At 39.1% G+C, this 12,499-nt stretch overlaps 1 protein-coding gene across 1 annotated transcript in view; it reads right to left on the bottom strand.

Annotated features, from left to right (window-relative positions):
- LOC308553632 (disintegrin and metalloproteinase domain-containing protein 5-like) overlaps positions 1 to 10,226 on the bottom strand; it is a 77,623-nt gene extending 67,397 nt beyond the window's left edge. Inside the window, exons 1-3 of the mRNA XM_081129655.1 lie at positions 10,133 to 10,226; positions 9,297 to 9,376; positions 755 to 894 (exon numbers count right to left, since the gene is read on the bottom strand). Of these exons, the coding sequence (XP_080985781.1) occupies positions 755 to 894; positions 9,297 to 9,376; positions 10,133 to 10,187 (275 nt within the window). The 5' untranslated portion in view covers positions 10,188 to 10,226. The remainder of the gene's footprint in view (positions 1 to 754; positions 895 to 9,296; positions 9,377 to 10,132) is intronic.
- Between the last annotated feature and the right edge of the window lie 2,273 nt (positions 10,227 to 12,499).

The raw sequence follows: 12,499 nt of genomic DNA, 5'->3' as shown, positions 1-12,499 counted from the left end.
GAGCTGCCTTTTGACCCAGTGATTCCACTCCCAGGAATGTACCCTAAGAATCCTGAAACATTCATCACAAAGGATACATGTACCCCGATGTTCATAGCAGCACAGTTTACAGTAGCTAAGATCTTGAAACAGCCCAAGTGCCCATCAGTAGATGAGTGGATAAAAAAGCTGTGGGACATTTACACCATGGATACTACGCAGCTGTAAAGAAGAAGAAGCTCGTACCCTTTGGGACAGTGTGGATGGACCTGGAGAATATTATGCTAAGTGAAATAAGCCAGGCAGAGAAAGACAAACATCACATGATCTCGCTTATACGTGGAATCTAAAGAACTTAATCAACTGATGAACAGAATAGATTCAATGACATGGAAGCATAGATCAGACTGACGAATGTCAGAGGGATGGAGGGGGGGAGTGGGTGGGTGGAGGTGGAGAGAGTAACCAAAGAATTTATATGCAGATATGCACAACACAAGGACACGGACAATGGTGGGGAGAGGGACTGGGGAGGGGGAAGGGACGGGGTGGAACGGGTCATTGGGGAGGAAAAGGGACATCTGTAATATTTTAAACAAAAATAAAATGTAAAAAATAAAAAATAAAAAAAATAAAAGGAGATGTTAAGAATTGGACTTAATTCTTAACCTTAAAACTGAATGGAACAAAAACTATTAAAATTCCTTGCAATAATCTTTAAAAAAAATTAAGAAACCAAAGAATTAAAGTTTGAGAAGGTAAAATAATTACTTACTGCTTTTTTAGATGAACAAAATGTGGTTTTTCTTTTATTGTAATCATATAAACAACCTGTAACATGAAAATCCAAAATACTTTCAGTAATATTTGTAGATAATATGTTGAATAATGTTTCCTGTCAGCTATGCTTTTAAACTATTGACAAAATAATAATAATATATAATCATTACATGTGCTTCCCTTCCTGTGTGGATAGTTGAGGCTTCAGGATCCTGCACTGAGAGCAAGGTGGTAGGGTCCCCACATGTCTGCCAGTCACCATCATTCATATTTCTGAGGGAGAGGCTTACCTGGTGGTTGTTATCTTTTGCATTAGACATACCGCCAGTTCACCACGCTGAAGGTAAATTCCAAAGGTGCCCACCTCACTTGAGAGAACCTGTTGCTTGCTTACTCCCAGCCCTCCTGGAAAGTAAATTTCCCTGCTCATTGGCACAGACACTCCTAATAGATAGAACTACAAGGAAGGCGCTAAACCTCTAGCAACATAACACAGCTACCATTGCACATTGCTTATCCAGTTAAGCAAAGAAAGTCCTTTGGAACAGACTGTAGGAGAGGACAGAGAGAGAGCAGAGACAAGTATGTTCTCTAGAGCATACCAGAAAATGAGTCATTAAATTATTTATTTGGTTAATATGGAAAATTTATTTTAGCCAGAGAAAAAGCCTTTTAAAAGTTTTCAGTACCTTAACTTTATATTATAGCAGAATAAGATTCTTTGTGATAGAAAAATGGTCTAAGAAGAGTCATCTGAGTGGCACACTGGAAAGAAGTATAAGTGGAGTCTGGAAGGGACCTTGAAAATTATGCCCTTTAAAAATCCCTTGTTGTTAAATAAATATCATGAAACATAAAGGGGTGTATGATACCACCAATAAAATTTTATATCTACATATCTTACAAAGAAAAACCAAAAAACTAGAATACAAAACTGATAGGAGGGGGGGAAAAAAAACAAACTCCAAAAAGACATCGTCCATAGCTTCTACAGCTCTTCATGCACAACACCCAGGGCTCTGGATTGAATTGTGTCCCTCCAACTTTACATGTGAATTTCTAACCCTAGGATCTCAGAATGTGACCTTACTCAGATTGGGTCTTTACCGTCATAATGAAGTTAAAATGAGGCCTTTAGTGTGGACCCCAATCCAGTCTGACTGGAATCCTTATCAAAAGAGCAAATTTGGCCCTGGTGTGTCTCAGTGGTTAGAGCATCAGCCTGCTCACCAAAGGGTCATGGGTTCGATTCCCGATCAAGGGCACATAACTGGGTTGCAGGTAATATCCCCCGGTCCCTGTCGAGGTGCGTGTGGGAGGCATCCAATCACTGTGTCTCTCTTACGTTGATGCTTCTCTCTCTCTCTCTCCCTCCTCCCCTCCCTTCCACTCTCTCGAAAAATAACTAAAGGAAAAAATATCCTTGGGTGAGAATTAACAACAAAAAAGCAGCAAATTTGGACACAGACATACTCAAAGGCAGACTGTCATGTGAAGATTCACAAGGAGAACACATCCATCTGCAAGCCAAGGATAGGGGCTTAAAGCAGACCCTTCCCTCACAGTCCTCAGAAAGATCCAACTCTGCCAACACCTTGATCTTGGACTTCCAGGCTTCAGAACTGAGATAATAAATTTCTGTTGTTTAAGCCACATTGTTTGTGTCACTCTGTTATGGCAGCCCTACAAAACTAATATACCAAATTTCAGTAAGAAGTGATAAGTAATGCTACAGAACAAAATCAAATTGTCCAAAAAATGAAAAATAGAAATAACAAAGCCACAGGTTAATATGTATAATAACAATGATTAAAATGAGAAAATTATGGAGAATTTCAGTAGAAGTTTAGTATCAGTTTTACACCCAATTGCTGAAAAAGAAGTATTATTTTCAAGTGCACATGGAACATTAACAAAAAAGACCATATGTTGGGTAATAAAGCAAGTCTCATCAAATTTTGTAAATTAATAGTATATTTATAGACAAGCAACAAACAATTAGAAAATAAACTTAAGGAAACAATACCACTTATTATAACCTTAAAATATGTCAGAAAACTGAGACTAAATTTAACAAAAGATTTGCAAGACATCTACTCTAAAAACTACTAAACCTTACTGAAAGAAACTCTAAAATACATAGAAAGATATATCATGTACATGAATTGGAAGACTCAGTGTTATTCAATTTCCACTAAATTGATCTATAGATTGAATGCAAACTCAATAAAATCCTAGCAGGCCATTTGATGATATAAACAAGTTAACTGAGCTTAGAATTGTCAAAACAATCTTAAAGAATATAAAAAAGAGTAGGGCTACCTATATGAAGCTATATTAAGACTTCTTGCAAAGCTATAGTAATTACACCAGTGAACTATGGACCAAAGTACTGAAAAGTAGTTCAATGGCACGGAATACAGATCCCAGAAAGAGTCACAAGCACACAATCATCTGATCTTCAATAATGTCACACTGCAATACAGTGAGTAAATAGCCTTCTGTACACGCTGTTCAGTGAATCAGGGATCCATATAGAAAAAATGAATAAACCTTGACCCCTCTATCATATGATAAAAAAATCAACTACAGATAGATCCCAGACTAAATGTTAAAAGGAAAATAAAACTTCTAAACAAAAAGAGAGGAATATAGTTTATAACCTTGAAGGAGGCAAAAAATTGCTTATGTAAAATGCAAGTAGCAATAAGAAATTAATAAATTGAAGTTAATTAAAAGATAAGTTTTAAGAGAACGAGAAGATAAGCCACAGGCTGGGGCAAAATATTTACAAAAGACACATCTGATGGACTGTTATCCAAAATACACAAAGAAGTCTTATAATTCAACAGAAAGAAAACAAACCACCCCATTAAAAAATAGTCAAAACACCTGAACGGACATCTCATCAAAGAAGATACAGAGATGGCAAATAAGCATATTATAAAATTGCCCATTAGTAAATTGCAAATTAAAACAATGAGATACAACTTCACACCTATTAGGATGGCCAAAATCCAGAACGGTGACAACACTAAATGCTAGTGAGGGTGCAGAGCAACAGGAACTTTCCCTCATTGCTGATGGGAAAGCAGCTTTCTGCAAAACTAAACATACTCTTACCATATGATTCAGCAATCACATTCCTTGGTGTTTACGCAAAAAAAGTTGAAAAGCTGTCCACACAAAAACCTGTACATGGATGATAATAGCAGCCTTATTCATAGTTACTAAAACTTTCACGCAACCAATATGCCCTTCAGTAGGTAAATGAATAAATAAACCGTGGTACATCCAGACAATTTCCATGTTAAAAGGAAATAAGCTACCAAGCCATGAAGAGACAGGAAGGAACCTTAAATGCACAGTACTCAGTGAAAGAGGCCACTCTGAAAAGGCTATCTAGTGTATGATTCCAAATACTACTAAATGACGTTCTGCAAAAGGCAAAACTACGGCAACAGTAAAAAGGACAGTGATTATCAGGGGTCAGTGGGGAGAGGATGAAGAGGAGCACAGAGGGTCGTTAGGGTGGCGAAACTGCTCTGCACTGCACTGATACCTGTTGCAACGCTAATGACTACGCCGAGTGTAGTGAGGGGGCCTATGCCAACTGTAGAGCCAACGATCGTGGCCAAGGAGGTTCACTCTCGATCCAGACAGTCAGAAGGAAAACCGTGGAGCCAAAGGAGGATGAGATTTTCTTTTATTTGGCTGTGGCAGGCCAAACGTACACGAGATAAACCTGCACTCTTCCTCCTGGGGCGGGGAGGGGAGGGCAGCTGGGCATAAACGGAGGACACACCGCACCCCTGGGGAACAGTCTGCCCAGGGGGAACAAAACCCACACCTCTGAAAGTCCTGGGCCAGTCTTATAGGAACCAGGACAACAGTGACTCTCAGCCAATGATGGGTCAGACCCTAGTCAACTAGCATGGCATCTGTTATGACTACGCGAAATCATGTCGACATACCCGGGGCCTTCGCCTGGAGAAGGTGGCGAGAAAGTCCAAGAGTTTTCACTTTCCGTACACACGTCATCATACATTTGTCAAAACCCATTAGAATGTACACCCCCAACAGTAAACTCTAATATAATCTATGGGCTTTGGGTGATGATGAGGTCAGTGTAGATTAACCAGTTGTAACAAATGTACCATTCTGGTGCAGGTATGGATAGTGGGGGAGGTTGTGAGTGTGTAGGGACAGGGAGTATATGAGAACTCCTTGTGTTTTCACTCAGTTTAGCTGGGAACCTAAAACTGCTCTAAAGAATAAAGTCTATTTTTTTTATAACGAGTCAAATTCTGACCACCAAAAGAAACAAGAAAGTAAGAAGCAGGATTGAGAAGATATCTGAATGCATGCCTGATAACTCACATTCCAAGTATTTAAAATACTCCTACAAATATGAAACGAAAATGAAACACGGGCATAAACTTAGAGGCACTTAACAAATGAGAAAACCACAGTGGTCAATATTCACATAAAAAGGCATTCAATATAATTACTACTCAGAAAAATTGTAAATTAAAGTTAAAATGAGATACCACTACACAACCCCAGGAATAGCTAAAATAAATGAAAATGATAATATTGATCTTGGCAAGAATGCGGACACCTTAAAAACCCTTACATTGCTGGTGGGAACGTTAATTGGTAAATACTTTAGAACATGGGAAGTATCTTTTAAGGCGAACATAGACACATACACATGTATATGGATATCTATATGTCTACGTGTATATTTGACTTTGTCCATAATAGGTCATAACTAGATAGCTAGAAAGATCCTGTGACACTGAAATTTCATTTCTGGGCACATATCCAACTGAAATGAGTAACCATGTGTGTACCAAAGGCATGCAAAAATAATCAGAACAGCTTTTTCATAATAGTACCACACTAGAAACAACCCAAATGTTCAGCAACAGTAAAAAGGATATAAAATTATGATATATTCATACAACAGAATACTACATAGCAGTGTAAGAGAATAAACTGAACTGCATACAATGGCGTAGATGAATCTAAAAGATATAAGGTTAAACGAAAGAAGCTACACAAAAAGATTGCATAGTGTATGATTCCACATACAGACATATATTCATGTATATATAAATAAATGTACATTGATTTAATGTATGTACATATATTTATAAGGAGTCATGTAAGTATCAAGAATAGACATAATTAATCTATACTGATAGAAATAAGAATAGTGGTAATATTTGTGGGTATTGACTGGGAGGCTACGGGAGGGCTCCTTCTGAAATACTAGATATTCTATATCCAGAAATGTGTGGTGGTTAAAGAGATGTCTGCAATGTGTACAAAAATGTTCATAATAGGCAAAACCAATTTATGATGATGGAAAGCAGAACAGTGTCTCTGAGGTGGTGAATGTAAGGAAATTACCTGGGATGATCTTTATCTTGATTTGGATATTGATTACAAGAATATGTACATTTGTAAAAACTCAAGGAAGTGTACACTTAAAATCTCTGCTTTTCACTGTGTATAAATTATCACTCAAAAAATATCTATCTTAATAACGACTTAAGAAAGACAATTAAAACAACAATAAGATAACACTTAAGGCCATCAGCAGAACAGAAATCACAATGTTCAGTTACACTCATTAAGGTGTTGGCTGTCACTGTGATCTCATCTGGAGACAGGTGAAGAAGTGTTAGCATAAACTGACAAATGCTTCCAATATTTATATGGAAATGCAAAGGACAGTAATAGTCAAGATGATCTTGAAGAAAAAGAAGAAAGTTGGATGATTTACACCACCAGATATCAATTTTTTTATTTTAAAGCTACAGTAATTAAGAAAGTATGAAGATGATTTGACTTTGGGTGGTGGGCACACAATGCAATATGCAGATCGTATATTGTAGAAATGTACACTTGAAACCTATATCATCTTATTAACCAATGTCACCCCAAGAAATTTAATACAATTATACATATATAAAGAAAAAAGGGGGAAAAGAGATGCAACATAATAGTAAAGAATAGAAAAGCCAGTTAAAAAGACCAGTGACCAGAGTTAGGTTTATGTCATCACATGGTCTGTACACTGCCTTACAATGCTAATGGCCGAGTGTTTTTTCTTACCAACAAATGTTCAATGGAAAAAAGAATGAAATAAATGGGATGTGACCACTGCAGAAACTATGTTACAATATAAATGGAATAAATGCAAGGAATTTTAGAAACAAATTCTGCAAAAGAAGGAATTATTAAAGAAAGGCAAATCATCTCAGAAATACAATTCAAGAAAGAGAGAGGTATGGAATTTGATACTTATACCTCTTTGATGAACAACAATAATTTCTGATGAACAACAATAATTCTGATGAACAACAATAATTTTTAGTATTTAAAATTATTCAGTGTGCCCCATGCAATGTTTCTCTTTTATCTTATGTGCATATCATATATGTACATATGCATAGGCATTCAGAAGTCATTCAAATTTAATTGGGTGCCCCATGTTTTATTTGCAATATCTGGGAGCTCTCTAATTATGTCCCTGGGCCCTCCTACTTTTGCAGGTCCTATCTCATATTATACTAGACATATTATAATACAATCACACCCCACATTAATAATAATTTTCTGTTGCAAAAATATTAAAGAGAGCTTTTAAAACTGTTATAGTTAAAAGAAACACACTGGATTTCCATATTATTAAATGGCTTTTTAAATACTAGAGATTAGACAAGTAGGGAAATTACAGATTGCTCAGTGATAAATAATAGGGAAGATTGGTATAAATTTCAGGAAAAGGGGAAATTAAACAAAAAATCAAATGGAGACCCTTCTTTCCCATCATACACCACAGCATGACTGAGAATTCACTTGGGGGTAGGGTTGTAAATAAAACCCAGCTACAAAAAGAAGAAAAGGTAGAGAAAGAGTATATGGGGACATGAGGTTACCTTCAGAGAACTGGGAGTGATGGGGGAGGGGAAAACCTGGTGGAAACACTATCCTTATGTGAAACAGACAGAGAAGTTTTTAAAATCTTTTTTTAATCTTCACTCGAGGATATTTTTTTCCCATTGCTTTTCAGAGAGAGTGAGGGGGAGAGAGAGAGAGAGATTAATGTGAGAGAGACACATCAACTGGTTGCCTCCCACAAGCGCCTCCTGCTCTCCCCCCCCCCCAGCGGGGCCAGGGATAGAGCCTGCAACCTAGGTACATGCCCTTGACTGGAATCAAACTGAGACCCTTCAGTCCATCGGCCAACGCTCTAACCACTTAGTCAAACTGGCTAGGGCTAGAGAGGGAAGTATTTTTGAAACCACTAAAAGGAAAAGATAAATTTCGAGACCACAGTTATGACTAGCATTAGATTATCCTGTATCAGAAGGAACCATATGAGAAGTAGATATTCCTGGGGAATTAGAGGAATGTGCACTAACAACTAGGTTCCAACTGTGAAATCTATGTGCTAATTACCAGACCACCTTTAAGCTCCTCACTGACTCATTGAAAGGTGAGGCAAGCACAGTAGTTCCCCCTTATCCATGGGGGATATGTTCTAAGACCCCCAGTGGATGCCTGAAAGCATGAATAATAACGAGCCCTATATATACTATGTTTTTTCCTATATGTACATACCTATGATGAGGTTTAAATTATAATTTAGGCATAGTAAGAAATTAACAAAAAACTAATAATAAAATAGAACAGTTATAAGAATATCCTGTAATAAAGCTATGGGACTGCGGTCTCTCTTTCACTAAAAATATCTTATTGTAACTGTACTCACCCTTCTGATGATGATGTGAGATGATACAATGGCTACATGATTAGATGAACTGAGGTGGATACACTGGACAAAGGGATGGTTCATGTCCCTGGTGGGACGGAGCTGGGCTGTGCAAGATTTCACCACACTATTCAGAATGGAGTGTAATTTAAAGCTTATGACTGTTTATTTCTGGAATTTTCCATTTAATGTTGTTGGACCATGGCTGACCGTGGATAACTGAAACTATGGAAAGCAAAACCACAGATGGGGGGGCAACTATTGTAGCTAGGGGAAATCATCAGGGCCAGGACTAGAGGGCCAGAAAATTCAGTAATCAATATAAATACCATTTGAATGCAATACTTTAATCAAAATTAATGCAAAAAATCCGTGATAACAAAATATCAAAATTTTAAAGACAAGATCTGACCCTGACTCACCTCAGTTGCCTCACCTTAATCTTGGTCCTAGGGGAATCCCAAGGTTTTGCCAAACCCTTAAATGTTGTGCTGACTCAAGCACTTTGCTTGCCTCTCCCTACTCCTGGCCCTGGTGGCTCCTATCCTTAAAATCCTTCATGCTCAACAGAAACACACACACATATGGGTAACACACATTCATACACATTCAAATGCTCCTTGTTGTGAACTTGGTCTAAGTTGTCAGCTCTTCCTCCAAGAACTGAGTTCCTGCCTACATTCAGCAATGCTGGTCTTCACATTAAAGACAACACAATTTAAGATCTAAAAATATTATTTCCCATTACATTATTTTCTGGATCTCCTTCTGTGAGAGAAGATGAAATCTTTTCAGGAACTGTGGTCTGCAGAAATGTTTTCGGAGTATCTAAAATAAAAATAAGCAAAGTTATTTTGGTACCTGTAATCTTACATTACCTATTTCTAAATCCAGTTCTGTATTTGTTTCTCTACATTACCAAAAGAAAAATTTTTTTTTGTATAATCTATTCATCTACTTTTCCCTTCCACTGTCTTTCTGGTCATTCTTATCTACAAATTTCTTCACTCCTGCCAAGATCTCAAATTTTTGTTTTCTCTTTACCTCTACATACACACACCTAGCTGGCAGTCTGAGAGTTTGACTAAGCAGCACGGAGTCACAAATCCAGTGTTGCTGTGTTGTAAAAAGTGCGGAAATGGGAAAACAGGTGTATCGAGGAAGAGGGAGCACGTGCTGGGAAAAGGCGGGTCATTGAACCAAGGGTGCCCGAGACTTCCAGTGGAACAGGTGAGGACAGCAGTGAGCCGATCTGAACCACCATAGATACGGAGCTTCTTTATGGCGATTCAGTTATTTCTACAACATCAGAGTTTTGAATGTGGAAAAGGCCGCGTATTTCATTTTGGTCCATTTTATACAGACAAGGAAGCCACTCCAGAGAAGTGAATGGTTTTCCGACCGGACGCTGGCTCTTTGCCTTTTTGGTTGCAGACCCTGGAGCAAAGGGCAAGGAGAGAATGGGCGCGGCGGGCGAGGGGCTGGGTGAGGTCTGAGCCCAGAGCCAGGACCAAACAAGTCCAGGCCCCACGCCAGGTCCCTTCAGAAGCCGGGGCTGGGAGGGGAACCCGCAGCTGGACTCACTGAGGCCCGCCGGCAGACCGCCAAGTCCCATGAAAAGGACCAGAAGAAAGAACATGGCTCCGATGTCTGGAGTCCCGCTGGCCAAACGAATAACAGCCGCTGAGGCGTTGCGGCCGGTGGAGCGGCAGCTCGCGCCGGGCTGAGCCCGCCCTGCGCCCAACTCCAGCGGGAGCGCGGGGGCCGCGGGGTTCAAGCGGCAAACGGACGGGCGGGGGCTCTCTGCTGCCCCTGGAGGCGAGTTGGCAGAAAGTCGGCGGGTGGGTGAGGGCTGGGAGGACGCTGCCAACCTTCACGCACATTGTTCATTAAGAAAGGAAAGGCTGCGTAATTTCCGACTCTCGGACCAGGGTGGTGCTTAGTGAGGTTTCTGTTTGTATCGTTGACTTAGGCCAAAGATTTTGGAAGTAATTTGGAGTTTCACTGAGCAGGAACAAAGATAAAAATACTCAAGTTAGCCATAGCAAACAAATTTCCACCTATTATACTTTCACACTGTCCGAACAGGCAAAATGCTTATATTCGCAAAAACTGTTACTTTTCTTTTCTTTTTTTTTTAATGCATATCTTTATTTATTTCAGAGAGAGGGAGAAAGAGAAACATCAACGACGAGTCATTGATCGGCTGCCTCCTGCACGCCCCCTGCTGGGGACGGAGCCCGCAGCCCGGCACGTGCCCTGACCAGAAGGGAACAGCAATCTCTTGGATCCTAAGTCAATGCTCAACTGCTGAGCCAAGGCGGCCAGGCACTGTGACTTTTCTAAATGTCATTGTTGGGAATCCATTACTAGGCAGCTACTGCATACAGAAAACCCCATACCATACGATCCCTGTTCAAATATAGACTCTTCAAAAAACACACACTTCTTTAATGTCCCATTATCATTGCCACACTGTAATCATGCAGCCCCTAGTTTTTACTTCTTTACATAACAAAATGGCAGTGAGCTTCTTGAGTTTCCTTTTGCTTCACATATCCCAGGCTGGGTGCTATGACTTGGAAACACCAACAGGAGCAGAACCCCCCCCCCCCAAAAAAGTCTCCAAGAAAAGCCCCCTTTCCCTAGCCAAAGGACCAAAACTAGGGCAATTTAGCAAGACAGTAGACTTTGACAATTTCTCTACCTGCCAAACACCAAAGGAAAGAGCACCACCCCATCCCAGACCCATCAGCACATGCAGAGTAGGGAGCCTAGACTTCCATCCTGCTGCGTCTAACAAGACACCACTCTCCCCCGAGCATCAGGGGCGTCTCGGAGAGGACCAGTGGGGAGATGGAAGTGCCGTACCTGCCCAACACGCCCCTGGAGGTGCTGTAGGAGACTTCTTTAAGAGTCTCATAATAACCAAAAGTCAAACCAAGAACAAGAAAATCTTGAACTGAATGAGAAAAGATAATAAACAGCCACAAGATGACAGAGAGAGATGTTGGAATTATCTGAAGATTTTAAGGAAGCTATCATAAAAAGCTTCAGTGGGAAATTAAGAACACACTTGAAACCAATGAAAAAATAGGAAATCTCAGCAAAGAAATAAAAGATACAAAGAAGAACTAAATGGAAATTTTAGAACTGACAAAAACATTACCAAAATCAAAAAACAGAATGGAGAGTACAGAGTAAAGAATTAATGAACGTAAGCTAGACAAGTAGAAATTACCCACTCTAAACAGTGCAAACAGACTCAAACAAACAACGAAGAAGCAGAGATTAAACACTGTGGGACTATAACAAAAGTTCTGTCGTGTCACTGGAGCCCCAGAAGAGGAGAAAGAGGATGTGACTAATAAAATATTTTTAGAAATAATGTCTGGTTACAAAGTTTGATTAAAAAACACAAATCTGCATATTCAAGATGCTGTGCAAAAAACTAAACAAGATAAACTCAAGTCTACTCCAAGCTATATCATAATTACACTTCTGGAAGCTGAGACAAAGAAAAATCTTGAAAGCAGTAGGAGAGATAATAACTTTGCCCACAGGGGAAAGGAATTCAAGTATCAGTGGATTTCTCATCAGAAACCACGGACCCAGAGGCAATACTTTTCAAGCACTGAATTCTGTATCTGGTGAAATTATACTTCAGGAAAGAAAGGTAAAGAAAGACATTCTCAGAGGAGGGAAAACAGAGAATTTGTTGCCAGCAGACCTACTCTAAACGAACAGTTAAAGGAAGTTCTCGGACAGAAAATAAATGATATAAGAAGGAAACTTGAAACATTACAAAGATAGAATGAGCATAAAAGAATGACTTGAGTAAATATCAAAAAGTAAAGTAGCAAAAATACATTGAAAAAAGGAAAGCCTTATAAAATTCAGTAAGGTACAACTAGGCAAAACTAAACAATACAATAATTAAATGCAAAGGAA

This window comes from Miniopterus schreibersii (assembly GCF_964146895.1).
Source record: "Miniopterus schreibersii genome assembly, chromosome: 2".
NCBI lineage: Eukaryota > Metazoa > Chordata > Mammalia > Chiroptera > Miniopteridae > Miniopterus > Miniopterus schreibersii.
The sequence above is the reverse complement of the archived record's forward strand: the minus strand, read 5'-3'. Positions and strand labels throughout refer to the sequence as shown.